This window comes from Dermacentor variabilis, chromosome 8 (assembly GCF_050947875.1).
Source record: "Dermacentor variabilis isolate Ectoservices chromosome 8, ASM5094787v1, whole genome shotgun sequence".
Taxonomy (NCBI): Eukaryota; Metazoa; Arthropoda; class Arachnida; order Ixodida; family Ixodidae; genus Dermacentor; species Dermacentor variabilis.
In genome coordinates, this window is record NC_134575.1 from 158,654,375 (window position 1) to 158,675,170 (window position 20,796).

Consider the following 20,796-nt stretch of genomic DNA (forward strand, 5'->3'; position numbering starts at 1 on the left):
CCGCCGGCCGCCCACGGGGTAATATCATCGGTTTAGATCATATTGACACGTGTACTTATCTCTATCGGGCGACCACGTTTCGCCGCCAAACAAATGTTATCGCACAGCGCGGGACGCGCCTGCATGTATCCGAAGTTTCTGGAAAGTTATCGATGCTTCTATCCGCTGTCTGTTGTCGCCGAACCTTGTATTATCTGATTTCATCGCGTGACGCGAATGGTGTAGAACTTTGTGGAAGGCACGCGGGTCCGAACGATTAGAATGGAACATTCGACGACTGCTGTATAAAAGCCGACGCGCTTGACCCGCAGATCAGATTTTCGACGATCGCCGACGGTGTTGGCCGCTATCGTTGCGCTTTAAGTGTAGCCTGTTTTGTGGGCACAGGTTCGCCCAATAAAAGCTAGTTTTGTCTTTCACAGTACTGCTACTGTGTTCTTTAACGTCACTACCACGTGACATCTGGTGGAGGTGCTAGTGCGTTCATGTACCGAACGCCCCCGAAAAGCCGCGATCCAAGCCCGAAGCCCAAGGGCAAAACTAACATCGCCCAAGACCAGCGTGCTAGCCGCAGACTGCAAGGACTGCCCCCAGAGCAAGGACTTCTACCTGAGTCGACAAAGGAGATCGTGGTCAAAGCAACCCCAATGGCTGCCCCAGCGTCCCCCGTTATCCTACAACAACCTCGAGACCCATCGACCTTCCATGGAGCAGCGACTGAAGACCCAGAATCCTGGCTGGAGACCTACGAACGAATCGCGACTTTTAACAACTGGGACTACGACGACAAGCTGCGGCATGTATACTTTGCCTTAGGAGATGCCGCCAGAACATGGTTTGAGAACCGGGAGTCGACCATGACGACATGGGACCTCTTCCGTACCGGCTTCCTGCGCACCTTTACGAGCTTCGTGTGCAAGGAAAGGGCCGAAGCCATGCTGGACGCCCAAGTGCAGCTACCTAATGAGAACGTTGCCATCTTCACGGAAGAAATGAACCGTCTTTTCCGCCATGCCGACCCGGATATGCCCGAGGAGAAGAAAGTCCGCCTTCTCATGCGTGGTGTGAAGGAAGAACTTTTCGGCGCAATGATACGAAGCCCACTGAAGACCGTAGAAGAGTTCCTTCGCGAGGCCACCAGCATCGAGAAGACGCTCGAAATGCGGAACCGGCAATTCGACCGCCGTACAAGCTCTACCCACTACGCAGGAATTCAATCACTGGCCACGGACGATCTGCGTGAGACCATCAGGGCCATAGTGCGCGAAGAACTGCTCAAGGTCTTGCCTTCGTCGCAGCCTCAAGTGGCCTCGATCGCCGACATCGTGAAAGAAGAGGTGCACCGATCGCTTGGAGTTCCTCAGGTGCAACCAGAATCACCACAGCCCCAGCCGGAAGCGATGACCTACGCCGCCGTCGCACGCCGTCAAGGCCACCCTCCGCGACCGCGCCAGGGCCCGGTGACGCCGCGATTCCGTCGTCCGCCGCCGCCGCCGCCAGCACGCCCACCCGCCGCCCAGCGCACCTACGCGAGGAAGACGGACATTTGGCGAGCCCCCGACCACCGCCCGCTCTGCTATCACTGCGGAGAAGCCGGCCATGTGTACCGCCGATGCCCATACCGCGACTTGGGAATGCGCCGCGTGCACAGCTTGGCGAGCGCCCACGTGACATCGCCGATTACCTCGACGCTACTCAGTGGAGCCCTTGACGGCCGTCCCGCTCGCCGTCACCAGGCCGCTACCTGTCGCCGCAGCGCCGACCATACACCGGCCCAGCCCGCGGCCGCTCTGCGAGCCCATATCCGGATAACTAAAAGCAGCAATCGATGGAGGTGCGGTTGCTGTTCGTCGAACTGACGAAGATACTCCGCCGCCGACGAAGACGACGAAGAAACCATCTCGACGACCTAATGACGACACGCCGCCGTTCCAACGAAGTAAGGAAGCCAAGACTACGCCGACGAAAGACGGCTTGACGACGCGACGTTCCAGCTTCAGTTCGACACGACGCAGCCGTGATCCGACGCCGAAACCTAACTGTAACGCCAGACAAAGAACCACCGACCTCGACGTGCTTCTCGACGGCCACGCTGTTACCGCCTTAGTGGACACAGGGGCTGATTACTCCGTCATGAATGGACACATCGCCGCCCAGTTGAAGAAGGTTAAGACTGCATGGGAAGGCCCTCAAATTCGCACCGCTGGAGGACACATGATTACGCCGACTGGAATCTGCACGGCAAGAATAACCATTCATGACCGGACTTACCCTGCTACCTTCGTTATCCTCCAACAGAGTTCACTAGACGTCATTCTCGGTATGGACTTCCTGAACCAACACGGCGCAATCATCGACCTGAAGTCGAAGTCAATAACGCTGTCGGAAGATAAAGCAATACCACCGGAGAGCCCTCGTAGTCACCACGCCTTGAGTGTGCTCGAAGATCAAGTGAGCCTCCCGCCTCGCTCCAGCATTGTTATTTCGGTCGGCACGGAAATACCCGCTGACGTAGAAGGTGTCATCGAAGGCGACCAACGTCTACTGCTAGACCGTGAAATTTGCGTCGCAAGAGGGATCGCTCGACTGCACGGAGGGAAAACTGAAGTGTTGCTGACAAACTTCAGCCAGGAGTTCAAGCACATCAACAAGGGCACGACGATCGCGTACATCGAGGAAATTCTGGAAACCAGTAATGCGTTTGTCCTCTCGGATTCCGCCACATCTACCCCGACGACCATGGTTCCCGAACCAGACTATGACATTAATCCAAGTCTCCCGGTGATTAAGCAACAGCAGCTCAGAAGTCTGCTCCGACGATACAAAGGCTGCTTTTCGACGTCATCGAGGATTCGACAAACACCAGTCGCCAAGCATCGCATAATCACCGAGGAGTACGCTCGACCACTCCGCCAAAGCCCTTACCGAGTTTCGCCGCGAGAACGCGAAGCTATAAGAGAACAAGTCGACGAAATGCTGCGCGACGACATCATCCAGCCGTCGAAAAGCCCGTTGGCATCCCCTGTTGTCCTGGTGAAGAAAAAGGACGGAACCCTACGTTTCTGCGTCGATTATCGTCGTCTGAACAAGATCACGAAGAAGGACGTATACCCCCTTCCACGGATAGACGACGCATTGGATCGGCTCTGCAACGCTAAGTACTTCTCCTCGATGGACCTCAAGTCTGGCTATTGGCAAATAGAAGTCGACGAAAGAGATCGCGAAAAGACCGCCTTCATCACCCCAGATGCCCTCTACGAGTTCAAGGTTATGCCATTTGGACTGTGCTCGGCGCCTGCAACGTTCCAGCGCGTGATGGACACGGTTTTAGCGGGATTGAAATGGCAGACCTGTCTCGTTTACTTGGATGACGTCGTTCTATTCGCCGGAAATTTCGACGATCACCTTAGGCGGCTTGCCACAGTACTAGAGGCCATCAAGTCATCAGGGCTCACTCTGAAGCCAGAAAAATGCCGCTTCGCTTACAATGAGCTTCTGTTCCTAGGCCACGTCATCAGTAAATCCGGAGTACGCCCCGACCCCCAGAAAACTGCTGCCATCGCAAAGTTCCCGCAGCCCACCGACAAGAAGGCAGTGCGTAGATTCCTTGGCATGTGTGCCTACTACAGGGGCTTTGTCAATGACTTTTCACGCATCGTCCAGCCGTTGACACGTCTAACTAAATGTGATGTTGAGTTCAAGTGGGAAACGCCGCAGGCCGACGCATTTGAACAATTCAAACGACGCATGCAGTCGACGCCGGTACTTGCACACTTCAACGAGTACGCCGATACAGAAATCTATACTGACGCCAGTAGCCTAGGCCTTGGTGCCGTTGTAGTCCAAGAAGAAACGGAGTCGAACAGGTGATAGCTTACGCTAGCCGGTCGCTATCAAAAGCGGAAGGCAATTATTCTACGGTCGAAAAGAAGTGAAAAAGAAAAGGAAAGGAAAAGAAACGCCTCGCCATCGTTTGGGCTACAGCTAAACTTCGCCCTTTTCTTTATTGCAGGCCATTCAAAGTCGTCAGTGACCATCACGCGTTGTGTTGGCTAGCGAGTATAAAGGATCCTTCAGGACGACTGGCACGGTGGAGCCTCAGACTACAAGAATACGACATCACTGTAACCTACAAGTCCGGACGAAAACACTCCGATGCCGATTGCCTATCACGCGCCCCCATTGACCCGCCGCCGCAAGATGACGAAGATGACGACGCCTTCCTTGGAATGATAAGCGCGGAAGACTTCGCTGAACAGCAACGGGCAGACCCGGAGCTAAAAGGCCTCGTGGAATATTTGGAAGGGCACACCGACGTTGTCCCCAGGTCATTTAAGCGCGGATTATCTTCCTTCACGCTTCAAAACAATCTACTCGTGAAGAAGAACTTGTCACCAGTCCGCGCCAACTACCTTCTTGTTGTCCCGTCAGGACTTCGTCCAGAAGTATTGCACGCCCTACATGACGATCCGACCCCTGGACACCTCGAATTTTCCCGGACACTATCGAGGATACAAGAAAAGTATTATTGGCCGCGCCTGACCGCCGACGTCGCCCGTTATGTCAGAACATGCCGAGACTGTCAGCGACGCAAGACACCGCCGACAATGCCAGCCGGATTACTACAGCCAATCGAACCTCCTTGCCGACCATTCCAGCAGATCGGGATGGACTTGCTGGGACCCTTTCCGACGTCAACAACCGGAAATAAGTGGATCGTCGTGGCGACGGACTACCTCACCCGCTTCGCTGAAACTAAAGCACTGCCGAAACGTAGCGAAATTCTTTGTTGAAAACATCCTGGTGCGACATGGCGCCCCAGAAGTCCTCACCACCGACAGAGGAACGGCTTTTACAACGGATCTCACCCAAGCCATACTGAAATACAGTCAAACAAGGCACAGGAGGACAACAGCCTACCATCCGCAGACGAGTGGTCTTACGGAGCGGCTGAATAAGACCATGCTAGCGATGTACGTCGACGTCGAACACAAGACCTGGGATGCCGTCCTGCCGTACGTAACATTCGCTTACAACACGGCGGTGTAAGAAACAACACAGATCACGCCGTTCAAGCTGGTCTACGGCAGGAACCCGACGACGACGCTCGACGCCATGCTGCCGCACGTCACTGACGAGGAGAACGTTGACGTCGCTACCTATCTCCAGCGCGCCGAAGAAGCCCGACAGCTCGCCCGCCTGCGAATCAAGAGCCAGCAGAGGACCGACAGCCGACACTACAACCTCCGACGACGCTTCGTCGAGTACCAGCCCGGAGACCGTGTTTGGGTATGGACCCCGATATGCCGACGAGGACTCAGTGAGAAACTACTCCGACGCTATTTCGGACCCTACAAGGTCATCCGACGTATTGGCGCTCTGGACTATGAGGTCGTGCCAGACGGCATTTCGCATTCACAGCGGCGGCGCGCACGATCTGAAGTGGTCCACGGGGTGCGCCTTAAACCCTTTTACGGACGCTGACGAAATTCCTTATTTTTTGTTGTTTTCTTTGCTACGGGTGTTTTTATTTCGCTTGTATGTAACATCGGGTCGATGCTTTTTAAGAGGGGGGTATTGACACGTGTACTTATCTCTATAGGGTGAACACGTTTCGCCGCCGAACAAATGTTATCGCACAGCGCGGGACGCGCCTGCATGTATCCGAAGTTTCTGGAAAGTTATCGATGCTTCTATCCGCTGTCTGTTGTCGCCGAACCTTGTATTATCTGATTTCATCGCGTGACGCGAATGGTGTAGATCTTTGTGGAAGGCACGCGGGTCTGAACAATTAGACTGGAACATTCGACGACTGCTGTATAAAAGCCGACGCGCTTGACCCGCAGATCAGATTTTCGACGATCGCCGACGGTGTTGGCCGCTATCGTTGCGCTTTTAGTGTAGCCTGTTTTGTGGGCACAGGTTCGCCCAATAAAAGCTAGTTTTGTCTTTCACAGTACTGCTACTGTGTTCTTTAACGTCACTACCACGTGACAATATGCCGGACGCCGGCTGCCGCTACTTCCCTGCTACCCCGATCATGACGAGGTTGAAGATCAGCGGTGACAGGACCGAACGATGCGTGCTACCCGTGCGGCCGAGCTTGCGTTCGGGGACCATGAGGTCTCCGGTGTGCAGTTCCACCGTGTGGGTGGTCAAGAAGTCTTGGATGTAATTGTAGCTCGTTACCCCCATGTTGAGTCTTCATACTTGTGCTAAGATTGCTCAGTCTTTGATTTTGTCGAATGCGCTTGAAGCCCAAGAATTACTTTGCTGTCTCGTGTCTAGTTGTGGATGATTTCTAGTTTGAGTTGTAGCATGGCATCCTGTTAGCTGAATCTTTGCGGGAAGCCAATCATCGTGTCAGGATAGAGGCCTTCCTTCTCCCGGTATTCCTGCCACTGGTTGGCTGCCACGTGCTCCAGCACTTTGCCCACGCAGTACGTGAGCGAAATGGGACGCAGGTTGCCGATGTCCAGTCGTTTGCCTGGTTTCGGGATCAGGATCGTTCTTGCCGTTTCCCACTACCGAGGAAGCTTGCCCGAATTCCAGCGTTCGTTTAAGTAATGGGTTAGGGCATCCATGGATGCATTGTTGAGGATCTGTAGCATTTGTTGCTAACGGGATCGGGGTTGGCTGCAAAGCGGGTGCTGAGCTCGTGGAGCACTACCCGCACCTCTCACATGCTAATCGCTCGGTCGAGCCACGCGGTGGGCATGCACCCGTACGGCAGGTGGGTTTCCGTTGGCGTGCTCAGCAGATACTTGGCTTGCAGGCTTTTCATAACAGCGTCTTTACCTTGTTGTTGTGTGGTGGCGTGCATGAGGCGGGTCAGGTGGACACGCTGGTGTGACTTGGTCTTCTTTTCGTTTAGAAGGTGACGAAATAGATTCGAGGTGCAACCGCGATGAGGTTCCCTGTCAGTCGGTTGCAGATTTCGTTCCACTGCTGACAGCACAGGACTTTGCAGCGGTGTTCGACAGCCCTGTTTAATTCGCTCACCTTCCTAATTTGTGATTCAGCCGTTGCCTCTTCCAGCGCGCCTGTATCGAACGATGGGCCTCAATGAGATGTGCCAGGCCAATCAGTGCATGGCGATAACGTCCTGGTCCGTTTCGATGGTCTTGGCGGCCGAGTGCACTGTATCGCGGAGCTCTGCTGTCTAGGTTTCGATGTCCGTGATGTCTTGTGCTGTGGTGGGGCGTCCCTTACCGAAACCGTCCCAGTCCATTCACTGGTGTATTATGGTGTTGCCCCGTAAAAGGTTGGGTATCATAATTTCTAAGATGTAGTGGATGCTGCCCAGGTCGACGCCTGTGTTGTGAAATGTTACTTTGCTCATGTGGTCGCTTTTGATGAATGTAAGATCTGGTGTGCAGTCTCGTGCTACGGAGTTGCCGATGCGGGTGGGATGAGCGGGTGCGTCATCAGGGCACAGTTGTGGTCCAGGGTATCATATAATAGGTCCTGTCCCTTGGCCATGCCCTTCACGTAACCCCCCGCTCTATGGACGGCGTTGAATTCCCCTCCGATCAGCAACGTGTTGCTTTCGCTTGGGCGCTGGCTGTGGGTAATAGGGTCTTAGATTTCGGTTTTGGATGCTTGGGGTTACTGTAGATGTTGGAGATGTACAGGCTGGCTTTCCATTGTTTGCTTGGGATGATATCTGTGAAGGTGCATTCCACCCTGCTACGGCCGTGTTTGAGTTGCTGTTCGATGAACGTGAGCCCTTTGTGGACAAACGTTCAGAGGCCCAGACCAGCCGCCGGGAGTTACGTGAGTGCGATACCGAGGAACTGTGGGGGTCGCCGTGCCCGTTCCGTGCAGCAGGATGATGTCGAGTTTCTTGTTTATAGTGGTGATGTGTTGTTGTGATAGTCATAGTATTAGTAACAGTAATAAGAATAGTATTGCGACCGTAATTATAGGGACAGTCCCGTAGCATTTCTGCCATCGGCGTCACCGGGAGGTATCCTAGAAAGTCCAACGTCGATAGTCGCTAAGTCGTCGATAGTCGTACAACATAGTCGCTACGCGCCGTATGTTGTACGTGTGTGTGAAAGTTTGCGAGGGTGAGCCGGTGATCGTGACTCTATCTCGCGCGTGAAACGGCGGAAAGCGGTGAGGAAGTGTGCCGCCTTCCGTCGCGCACAAGGCTTCGGAGGGAGGATGAGGGACGGGGGTGGTTTACTCCGGGCGGCCTGCGCGCACCCGGCCGGGCCATTGTGTCTTGAAAGCCATATGCGACGGGTAGAGTGCGCGCTGCGCTATGTTTTAGCGGCTTAGTTCACGTTGGAATGCGAGCGCCTGCACCAAGGTAAATTCGCTGGCTGTTGCTGCCGCGTTTCCTCACTGCAGTGTTTCAAAATATTTCTTTTGTCCTGTCACGTTTTTTCCGTTCGTACGGTATATATGCACCGCCGCGCGCGAAAATCAATGCTACAGTTGAAAGTGAAGCGCTGTCTCTGTGTATCTCTTTCTTTCAACGTCCTCGTTCAGTCGCGCTTATACACTCTATCATGGATTCTAGCCAACTAGCCCGCCAACGTGTTTGATCCAAGTGTTTTCATGGCAAGTTTCCGCAGTTATCGAGTGAGGTGTGTTCATCATGGCTTGTTTTCGCTTGACACCATGCATCTTAATTTAATTATTATGCCTATGTTTACAAGCTTATATGGCCAAGAAAACTACTATCCTTATTTCGTGAAGCTCGCTGTCCACTAGTTTGCTATCACAATCGATGCTTCGCCTTTCGAGCGAAACCGCGACATATTTTTGGTGCTGGCTCAAAAAAAAATTTTCTTCGTTTTATTTTGTTGTTGCCTTCTGTTAGTAGGGCGACAATGAAATTCGCAGCAACGGTCCTCATGCTCAAGTCCACACTAAAAATTCGCTAACAAGAAGTCGAACTCCCTATAGCATCTTCTTCACGATTTTAAAGTGCGTATCGGCAACCGTCATTGATTTTACGTCGAATATTTTTTGGCAACAATCTCACCCACCTATATCCTCATGACCTACGACAAACTTTCATCAGTACTTATTCTGCGCAGCATTTTGCTCATTTCGTGCAATTTATCTGAACATTGTAACGCCCAACCTACTTACACATAGTGCTCGGATAATTTTTAAATAAATAAATAAATAAATAAATATGCTCGTAGGTATAGCTAGCTGAAGGTCAGTCAAAATATGGCTAGTATTACCGCTTATTTCTTGTCATCGAAACACTCCAACTAATCGAAGCCTGTTTACGGCATCGTACTTGTTGCCTCCACAATGTCATTTGAAGCGTTGCAAGTGATTCTGTGGTCGGTTTTTCAAGCAGGGAACAAGATGTCAAGCAGATTCATAGTCTCTTGCAGATATACTCTCGATTTTGCAAGACTAGCGCGGCAAAAGTTGGGCCAAATACCATCACAAACCCAAAAGATTCTCGCTTTGTCTACTTGGCTACTGACTGGGAAAGTGTTCACCTGCCACCGTCCAGAGACGAAACCCAGGAAACCGATTACGACGGGCTCCGTCAGTGCAGTTATATAGATTTTTTTTGCGCTGGAGAGGGGAGGAGAGGGTGCCTGCCGTCGTACATAACACATGCCGCAGTGACATTCGACTTCAGGTAGATATAAACAGCAACGAACATCTTAATTCGGAAAAATCGGAAAACCGTTTCTACAAAGTTTATTGATCTATCTATTTATTATCTTTTTATTGTATTTTTGTTGAGGTAGTAATCGCGTTCAATGGCAGACATTAGTGTTGCAGAAAGACAAAACATTGCAACCTAGGTTAGTTTACACCAAAGCCCAAAGGAGCCGAATATCCCAGTATCCAAGTAGGACTAGCAGTCTAAGAACTATTCACCACAGGAGTGGTTTACCACGGAAAGGATCACTCGCAACAAAGCCACGCTACTTAAGAGAAGGAAGACCGCACTGCTCTCACCAAAGCGTAAGTTTTGAAGCCCTGACACTTTACTTGTTCTGTCTGCACAGAATGCAGTGAAGAGTACGAAGCGGATCACTACGTATGACAATGGCAGTGTTTTATTGCAGAAAGGGGCAGATTGCTTTGTGAACTGAAAAAAAGATAATTTTTACACGGGTGAGTGTTCCCGGTAGGATGCACCACGTAAAGTGAAAGGATGTGTCGATTCTCTTATTTTTACGCGACTTTTCAAGGACCGGGCCGTTCATGCTGTTGACAGCAGTACATGGGCGACGCAGTTGCAGCCACTGACTTAACACCATCTACAATACCACGCGCAACACCGGCACATTTAGCGAGAAGCGCTCACCTGCCTCAATTCTACGCGCTGCGTAGGGACATAGCAGTCAGGACAGTTATAGTGACGCGTGTTCGCAATTCGGCCTCCGGCTACCCACGCGAGCACGACCGACCGCCGGTGGAGTTGACCTTCCTTTATCGTACGCTCTCCCTCTCCGAGACATGAAACTGCAAGGCCCGCGCGCATTAGGCACGCGCTGTCTCGCCCGAACGAAAGCCCCGCCCTCCGCCGTGGGGCCGGGCGTATAAAAGCGGGCGCTCGGCCGCTGCCGAACTTGTCCGTAACCACAAACTTCAACGGCACCCATGAGCACGCTTGTGAGTTCTGCGCAATTATTATCTTCATTGAGACCGTAATGGGCACTTCATGGGCGCGTTTCATTGACGCTCACTTGGTTGCACATACAGCAGAATGGAAGGAAGAACTTGCCCGCACAGGAAAATAGTGGTGTACGAAGGAAGGACTGCTGCAACCCTTGTGTTCGATATAGTGAAGTGCACGAAATTTCTTTTTTGAAACAGAACAGCGCGGTTTTGACGGGAACAAGCAGGGAGAAGCGACACCGACGAGCGCTGACTTGCAACTGAAGTTCATTGCTTGGAACGAAGAATATATATGAGCTCCAACGAACAGTAGAAACGAAAAAAAAACATACATATATTCGCAGTCAATCATGCATGCCGCACGTAACAAGGGAGATAACTTATCATATATCCCCCCCCCCCCCCCCCCCGCGAAAAAGGCCTGTTCTTTGGACGTAATCGATTAGGAGGAGCTACTGACGCATGCGTCTTTTGACCAGGCGATGTGCGCTGCTTCGATGATTTCCCGCGATAGTTGGTTACTATGTTCGCTTGTTTACTATGTTAACTAAAGCGTGCAATCATCGAAGCAGCACACGTTCTGTCTCAAATATGGCTTACCAACTCGCCCGTACGTCCGTTTTAACGAGCATGAAATTTAATTTCATTGAAATAAACAGTGGCGCTTTAGAGTTTTGTTGGTCCTGTTCGAAGAAGCAATCAAGCATGCAGAGCATCAGGGTAGATTGTCTATTGTTTCACGCAGCATATGTCTCTCAAGCAAGAAGCATTAGGAGCGTAACAGAAGTGATAATCAAAATCATCCGCACATTTTTTATTTTATCTGTAGGCTGTTTTATGAAATATTCCACACTAACTCATTGCAGGAATTTGTGCACGTTTAGCTGGAGGTTGTCAAGCCGGGCTCGAAGAACGTTCGTGTACTTGCGACCCCTCCCTCCTCGTGCCCACTTGATTGTATCCGTCAATGAAGTTCTTTCGACTGTTCTTTTCTTAAAGACTTGTTCCTTCGCATTTTAGAGCACGGTAACTTCAAAGTTAATTCTTTTCGACGTCGCCATATGGAACGTCACTGAAAAGTGTGCTAATCTTGCGATTGCAGCTTTCTTACAGAATAGACCTGCTAAAGTTTAAAAAATGCAAAATCCGTCTTAAATATTATTTTCCATGAATAAAGGGAAAATCAGACATCCACCCGTTCGTAGCAATTGCTACAAAGGAAACCCACACGGGTTCCTCGAAGGAAAAGCCTCATAGCTGAAGAAAAATTCGTCGTGGTCCGGGACTCGAACCCGGGACTACCGCCTTTCCGGGGCAGCCGCTCTACCATCTGAGCTAACCAGGCGGTTAGGAGATGGCAGTGCGAAGTCGAATTTGTCGACCACACGAAGCGCTATTTTCCATGAGAGCCAGTGAATTTGATCTCTGACGTCATATTATATTTCTTTATTTATGCCAGAAGGTAATCCTCGCCTCTTCAAATAATCCATGCCACGCTGCAAAACATAACTGCCGTGAGGTTTTCAAAGCTGAAACGAAAACTCAGGGTTCGCGCATTAAAAAGAACGATTGCAGTGCATGCACCTCTGTTGCAGCAAGTACATTAGGCCCCATAGTTTCTAAATAAAGCATGAATGGACAAAAACAGATAAAGCCTGTTGAGCTACATGCACCGAACAGCTAAGCTCGATTTTGAAACAACAGTGCTCCACGACGATTTCGAAATGCTACCTTGTCGTTTGCGGTTATATATATATATATATATATATATATATATATATATATATATATATATATATATATATATATATATATATATATATATATATATATATATATATATATATATCCTACGCACAGAGCAATTATTCTGGCTACCTTTCAAATGTTAAGAACTTGAGTTGTGCTACAAGGTAAACAGCACAAGTATGCAATGGCACCAGCTTCGACCAATGGACCGATCTTCGTCAGCGTTTACAAGAAAACCCTCAGGAATATCAGTCGCCCGGTCGAAACTGAAATGAAATACATGTTCTGTTCTACTACCTTGCAGCTACGCTCAAGATATATATATATATATATATATATATATATATATATATATATATATATATATATATATATATATATATATATATATATCTGTGTCTGTGTGTGTGTGTGAGCGTGTGTGCTGTATTGCGCTAGGTTATACAACGCGAGTTTACCTTTACCAGGAACTTCATGAATGTTGGCTATTGATTATTGACCGTTGTCTAGTGCTTGGGCATTTGAAGGGCAGTTTTTCTATTTATACTTCTTATAAAGCAAAACCGTAATCCACACGTGTGTAGCACGAAGCTGTAAAGAAATTTGCATCTGGACCAAGACAAATTGTTCCTTAACGAGGACGCTTTGTTTTGAGAATTCGTGGCGGGTTTCCTTTGTAGCTTCGAGCTATAAATGGGTGGATGACGTTTCCTCATTTCGTGGAGCTCCAGCTTGCTGCATTCTGCGGAATTGATTTGACACAATACTCCCTGTTTTATAATATCACGCCAAATGATTTTCTATGCGCACGCTATATGCGACAGTGCAGCGGTGTATTGCAGAAAGTGGCATAACAGGAAATACGGACTTCACTGAATGCGATGATAATTTCTTCTGCATTTGTGTGCAGCTAGTGTCATATGTTGCTTTTCGCAGACACTACTCGCTTTCATCGGCCTCGTTGCCGTCGCGCTTGGCGGCTACGTGGCTGCCCCAGTGGCTGTTGGCTACGGCCACGGCTACGGGGGTTATGGCCTTGGATATAGCCACGGCTACGGTTATGGCGGCTATGGCGGCTACGGATATGGTCACGGTCCCTTCGCCATCACCACCGTCACCAAGACTGCCCACGTCGCTCCTGCCCGCGGTGAGCTGAAGTACTTCTGTGTTGTGTTTTGTGTGAGCGCTGTTAGTTTTATAGCATTGATGGCTTTCCATTCTACAATTTGAAGGTATGTAATTGTTTTGGCTGTACAACTCGATGGAATAAACGAAGCTTCGGCGCGCAGTCAGAACAGTTCACTTTACTATTATAAGAGTTATGATGTTGTTTTTACAGGGGTGAGTATTAGCTCCCTACATGGTGTTTCGCTACATGGTGTTTCGATACATGGTGCTTGTACGAAAAATTTAAACATTGAAAAAGAACCGTGCTCAATAAATGGACTCTTCCTTCAGAGACACGCCGACAGTGCTGCTGAGTAAGGGGCGACGGTTAAAACGCAGTAATTAGTCGCTAACTAACAAAAACTAAAAACTAAAGTTTTAACTTGTATTTCCAGTGGGTTGATTGTAATTGGGAAATTCAAGTGAGCTCTCGGCGCAAGTCATATCAACTTCTTTACCTTGGAAACTGCAATTACCTGCACAAGTTTGGAATGGGAGTTTTCGGTAGGGAGACTCTGTGAAACCGAAAGTGGGACGCTCGCACGGCCGCGTCTCTCGAGGCGACATTCTGTTCACGTTACCCAACAGCGGGCAGCCAGCGCGCTGATTTCCGTGCGCCTCGAGGGTGGCGATATGGGTTTGTCGGTCGGTCATCGTGGAATGGTATCTGGATAGTGCAGCAAAACATGGACACAAGAAGAAGTGAAGACAAGCGCTTGTCTTTGGCTTCGTTTCTTCTTGTGTCCTCGTTTTGTTGGGCTATCCAGATGCCTTCCCGTGCTCCTCGCTTTGCTATGGTTTCGGTTTGTACTTTTGGTAATTCTTATCATTTTGCGTGTCTACGTCTGCAGTATAGCTTTCTGCACTTATTAAATTAAAATGTCAGGACGAATTGTTTTTGTTCAAAGTATTTTTCTGCGTGTGTTAAAGAATACTCACACTTCTTGTTACCAATTTCTAGCTGTGGCTGTCGGCTACGGACACGGCTATGGACACGGATATGGTCTCGGCTACGGACACGGCCTTGGATATGGCTATGGCGGTCATGGTTACGGTGGTGTTGTGAAGGCTGTCGGCCTCGGCTATGGTCACGGATTTGGCAATGGTCATGGCTACGGCTATCATGGCTGAATTATCAGTTATTGAAAGGTAATTATCTTTTTCATGTCAATGCGTGCGTCGTTTTAATACTGTTTATTTTGTCCGCTTCGTTTACGTGCGGTTATGCAGTAAAATTCAAAAGAAAAGCCGAATAGGGTTATTGTTCGGATAGTAATAGACAGTAAGGTCTTTGAATAAAGAAAACACTCACGCATGTATAAAACCACAAATATTTTTTTACACCGAAATCTATTTCTGATGCCACCGATTCGCGCAGTAAAACTCTCCTATATAGTCCACTCAAATAACGAAGTTAAATAATCTTCCGTAATGCTTCATTATTTGAATTGTGTAAAGAGCCTGCAGTGTATCTCATTTCTGCCAGTGCGTAAGTAATATTATTAGTCTTAGTGGGCTTCGGAAGAACCACGAAACATGATTGGTTGGGGTGCTACGCGCAACGGTGGCTCAGTCGCTATGTCATTTTGCTGCTGACCACGAGGTCGCTGGTTCAGTTCCCAAGCGCGACCGACATATTCCAGTGCAGACGGAATGGAAAAACACTCGTGCACTGAACTTCACGTAAATGTGAAAGGACCCATTATGGTCCAGCTTCGTCGAGGGCCCTCTAATAGGGCGTCCCTCATTGACCAATGTGCAGCGTGTGGATGTAAAACCAGACTGTTTATATAAATTTTAGGTTAGAAGTGCATGGTAGTTTCAACGCGGGACAGTGAATGAAAATATCCACAATGAATACAGCTGTGGTTTGCAGTTCCATGCACGGTGGTAAACTCACTCTTGCACTTTTTTTCATTTATTCCAGGAGAGAGTTTTAATACCGGAAGAATGGGGCCGGCAAAAGTGCCATGAAGACGGTTTGTTCGATGCATTGGCCCTCCAAATAAACAAGTCTATTTATTTCCGAAATAAAATGCGAAGAACATTTTTTTTTACAAATGACTTTTGCTATTGGGACTTGTTGCAGCTTTTGTGTTGATGGTTTTTACGTTATACGTATGAGGAGCTCAAAGTTAGCACATAATAAGTTTCACACAGGGCGTGCGTTCGAACAGCCAAGCGCTAAATCTGAAAGTTCATGCAGGCAAGTTCTGCCCGAAAAGCGTGAGATCACGAGTGTGATTCATGGCCATGAATGCGGCAAGGTATTGTGTTTGTAACGAACTATTTTCTTGTGCCACGCTTTCGTTAGGAAACCGAATGTGTTGAAATTAAAATCATGTCTTTGACTACGGTGTAATAGCGTCAATAATAAACTCTCATTTCCGCTTTGCTATAGCAAGTGCTAATAAATGAAATTTAGTGAAAAGCACGTTCCGGCCCAACCACGCACATAAAGCGTGCGAGCCAACTGAAAATAACAGGAGCCACGCACAGCGTAACGTACTTGTGCTTCGTCTGAGCACTGGTCTTCCAGAACTCACACTATGCTACACCAACCAGCTCAAGTAGAAATCAAAGTGGCTTCCCAGCCAAAACGCCATATTTTGTGGCAAAATTTGTGGGCATGGTCCGCCTGATGCTCTAAAGGTTGGGTTAGTAAGTACAGAAGGCCCTAGTACAGACCGTTTGTTGTGAATATAGAGTTAGTGACAACTTTATGGGATGACTGGTCCTAGAACCACTTGTTTGTTTCATTCCAGACGCCTTTATTTTACCACGCAGTGAAACAGTCAGTTGCTCTAAGCAGTGAATAATCTTGTAGGTGGGAGATACATGGAAACGTTACTGCAAGAACGGCAACGTTATTCGGCGGTATTACGATAAGCAGGTGAAAGAAATAATGATCCATCAATGTGGTCCTCATTGGGCGTTCTGCCACAAGTTCAATTTTGGATTCCCAGCCGCGTAGGCCACATCATTACGAAGACTGGATGTATGAACGCTGGAGTGTTGTTCTTGCGTCAGGATCATGGTAATACAGTTCGGGTGCTTAAAATATACGAGCTGAATACATCGGGGAATAGGTTCAAGCTGGAGTGGGTGTACATAAGAGAGCAACAGCAGATGATACAGTGGGATGGAGCGGACATGACCTTGTATCGCTGCCACTTTGTAACGCCTTGTCTTTGGCGTCGTGTTTTTCTGCTCAGCTCGTATTTTCTGCTGAAAACAAGTGAAATGTCGTTGCAAAGTAATAGTAAACTTTAATTAGTGCTCTAATACGATACGCTAGTGTCTTGGTTAATGCGGCAATATGTATGTAAAACGTTAAATGATTGTCCAGTTTGATGCCTAACGACTAAGCGTGGTCAGGCTCAGCAAGAAGTCTGTTGATAGCGCGTATAGACGAACTTGCAGGGACCCTTCTTTGCGGAGGTGTGAAAATTAGAAAGCAAAATTTTAGTGGTAAATTAGGGTCCATTCTTGTTACGCACGTTTAATATATTTTCTGCATCGGTATTTAGTATGGATAGGAAAATATCGACATGTTCATTAGAAGAAAGAATGGTTGTTTTGTCAGCAGAGAGTATACGTTCAGAAAATGTTAAGCTCCGGGGGAAGTCATTATTATAAATTAAATATCAAAGCAGTCCAAGCATCGAACGTTATGCTTTACAGCGGGAGATCCCTTGGTGAAAGACATAAGGGGGATCGCCTATGACATCAGTGTTAGTAATAATAGGCTTAGAATGGCTACCAGATATAAACACAATTTGTTCCCCATCAAGCAGGTAGTTGCGGATTAATGTTAAGGCTGAACCAATGATCCCAGTGGCGTTAAATTTGTTAAACAATACTTCATGGACAATGGTGTCTAATAATTTCGTAAAATCTCAACTTAACGTGCCAACTAGATTGCCGTGCGGTAATGGAAAGCTTAATTTTGTCAGTTAAATCTATTCATGCGAGTTCAGTAGAAAATTGCTGCTGAAACCAAATTACTGTGAAGACAAAATGTTGAACTTAGAGAATTTGCCTTTGTAGGAGCAATTTAACAAATAGTTTAATTAAAAATAACATATTGGCTAACAATCTACAGTTTGGTGCCTGTCGTTTATCACGACTCTTGAAAGCCGGAATTACTTTTGCTTTTTCTAAAGATATGGGAATACGCCTGTCTTAAAAATTTGGTTGATGATGTGGGAAAAAGGATGGAATATCAATTGAGCTATCAGTTTAGTTTGGGAAGCATGGAAATTATCAGGACCACGGCTTGGATCCTCAAGTTTGTGGTTGACTGTAAATACGACATCAGGCCATGCAGGATAAAAAGAAACGCCGCGAGGTGCACGAAGGTATGCGTGATCGAGTGTAACAGTACAAGCATTCCGGTCAGCGCTAAAAATTAACAAACCGCATCTAATAGGTCAATTGGCTTATCATAGCTGGGATGGCAGCTGTAATAGGAGATGTGATGGCAGTACGGGAACTAGACCCACCTAAGCCGTAATTCATGCTATTACACCATTTCCGCAGGTCATTTCCAGCCTCTTTATTTTCATTTCATAGCACCTTACCTTCGCCCGCTTAATTTTGCTACCAGATTAGAATAGTAGTTGTAACTTATGCATCAGGGAAGGTTAAATGGCGAGTGTTTTTTTTTTTGTTGTTCTGCACCTGTTATTATTCTTCTTACCCAATTAAGAAGATTAGATGCCATCCATCGAGTTGGCATTGCTAAATATCTTTCCTTGCATTGAACCGCAGTAGGAGACACTGCACGAGCGTCACAAAGAATGTTGGCAAATTTTTGAAAGGCTTTTTCAAGGTCACCTTCCACAAGGACCGGCTCCCAGTGGCTATAGCTATTTATTTAAATTGGAATGAGTTGAAGTGCTCCTTTGGCAATTCTAAGTAAAGGCAATCCCTCGCAACATTTAATGGCACTAGGGCAGGATAGTGATCTGTTACTGAAAGCTGAATGAGACAACCATCTGGGGAGTTTATAGCTATGAAATTAGGTGACCTATAACAGTAACGGGTAGGAAAAGTTATCAGGCATTTGTAAGGATAACGATTTAGGTGATCACTCTATTCATAGTATAAGGAATTAGTATTATCGAGCACGCTATTATTTACGCTTCATGAAATAATCATATCCTTGTATTCCGTCGCAAGTTTGTGAAACACGCCATTGAAAGCCACACAAAATTTTGTTCCAGACGATGAAGGTGATCCGTACACGGAACCTACAACCATCTTCTTGTCGTGAGTAAGGAATGCATTCATCACATTCACCCTAAAATGACTCGGAATGCCTAATATTCAGTTGGAGTTCTGGCCTTAAGTAATTGCGATAATGCGACGCAATATACGTAGCCACAGCACCATGACTATTCTTGGTACAGTGACAGTATTAGGAGCAGTACTTTGAGAAGCTGTATATGTTTGTCAGATGTAATTAAACAAGTCTGACTAATACTGATAATTATGCTGATAGAAATTCATGAGAACTTCAATAATTTTTATTCAACACATTTGTGATTAGTTAAAATGTTTTTTTTTCAAACTACGAGCATTGAAACGAATCACGGACTTGCAAGGTAATGAAAACAAAGATGTAAATTCAGTAGCTGCAAAGTACGATGCCGCAGTGAAATAAAAAAGCCAAGTGTGGTAAGAATGACGTTACAGGGAGATTTACATGTCACTATGGGACCTTATGGGCAAGACCCGACTGCCTACAGTGTTTCTTTTATTTATTTGGCAGTTTTCCGACCACATCAAAAGCCAGTGCTTCTGTGTTCTGAGTGCTAGTGCCTGCAAATAAGTGTCTTGACACGCGAGAGATACTCATTTACAAGCTTGAGTGCTATGGCTTGAACAGTGAATATTTTGAGTATTCATCCGTACCTTGCGCGGTTCTGTAAAAAAATATTCTTTTTAGTTCTGAAGCAAACGCGGGCTGCAGCTAACGTGTCGCGGTCCGCGGCCGAGGCAGGGCATTCGATCTTTTTTGGCAATTGAAGCCACACTTCTGGCGCAGCCTTCTGCTCATGAAAAAGGTGCAAGCCTGGTTTAAACATGATTAAGACTCGAATATTGCTCGGGATCGCCTATTATTTCTTTCGTCAAAGCTTCGTTTTAAGCTTTTAAGGCCTCATTGTAATAATCATCAAGCAGCTGCGTGCGTGGAATATGGGAAAGATCATTGATCACCTGAAGCTTCCGTCGTGCCGGCATCAATTCCCTCGTCAAGAAGTTTGTCTTGAAGGCCTGCCGTAATTTTTTCGACGACCTCGTTCCAACTTTTCCCGAATTTTGTCTCTAGTTCACCTAATCGTCTACCAAGTCCACCGTTAGTCAACATTGCATACACGTAAGAAGTAAGAAAACAAAGGCACTCAAATCTATATTGTAATGCTAAAAACGTGCAGCAGCACTTGGGGTAAACAAGTATAATCGTTTATTGAAGAATACATCCAGGTCCAACGGATGGGTTGCTCAGCCTAGGGACCCACTGGCGTGCGCGGCATGCTGTGCTTGGTCGAGAAGGGCTTACAAGCCACACCTCCCTCTGCAAACTGTCGAAGTTTTGCCCGAAAAGGTGTGATTGGATTTGTTTTGGCCTACTCTGGCACCACCATGTGATAAGGTCAAGAGAAGGCTTCCCAGCATCATGGGCACAAGTTGGGGTACCGGGTGGGGTGTATATGCATTAGTAGGAGCAGATGTGGGTATGCACGTGCTTACAGTCTGTGCCAGTCCCGCATTTGGGCAGAGTCCAAGGATGGGTCTGGAAAGCTATACCGTTGCCTTCATCGTCTCTGTGCCTCCAAGGTATCTTTTGTTATGATCGCACATTCTGCGTGAGTGCGTTCCATCACTCGGTGGCGCTCCCCTTCATTTGTCGCTCCCCTTCATTCCGCCGTACACCGGACACCATGTAATAGCGTTGTGTTCCGCAATATTTCTTTCTAGGATTTTGATTGCGGCTGTGGGCCAGGTGCCTGCCATAAAAAGGTGATGTACCGAGGGCGAGTGGCTTAGTTTTAAAGCAGAACGTGGTCTCCTATCAGCGTCACGTATTTCTAGAGCCACAACTCTGCTGTGCCCACTGACTACTTCATCAGTTAGAGAAATAATTTTTGCGTTGTTCGCCACCAGAGTGAAAGTTTGGTCAACCTGTTTTCACGCGTCAGCGTAATACATCTGCGGATTTCTATCAAACCTGACCCGTGGAAGGCGCCGTTGTCTGTC

The 20,796-nt window shown here is 47.7% G+C and overlaps 1 protein-coding gene across 1 annotated transcript; it reads left to right on the top strand.

Annotated features, from left to right (window-relative positions):
• The first annotated feature begins 10,521 nt into the window (after positions 1-10,521).
• On the top strand, positions 10,522-15,586 carry LOC142591654 (uncharacterized). The gene is made up of 4 exons (XM_075703939.1): positions 10,522-10,608; positions 13,300-13,510; positions 14,492-14,679; positions 15,458-15,586. Exons 1-3 carry the CDS (start codon positions 10,597-10,599, stop codon positions 14,659-14,661), a joined length of 393 nt encoding a protein of 130 aa, XP_075560054.1. The 5' UTR covers positions 10,522-10,596; the 3' UTR covers positions 14,662-14,679; positions 15,458-15,586.
• Positions 15,587-20,796: the final 5,210 nt, after the last annotated feature.

Coding starts and splice junctions, on each gene's coding strand:
- LOC142591654 (XM_075703939.1), top strand. Junction 13,511..14,491: donor CCACGTCGCTCCTGCCCGCG/GTGAGCTGAAGT, acceptor ACCAATTTCTAG/CTGTGGCTGTCGGCTACGGA.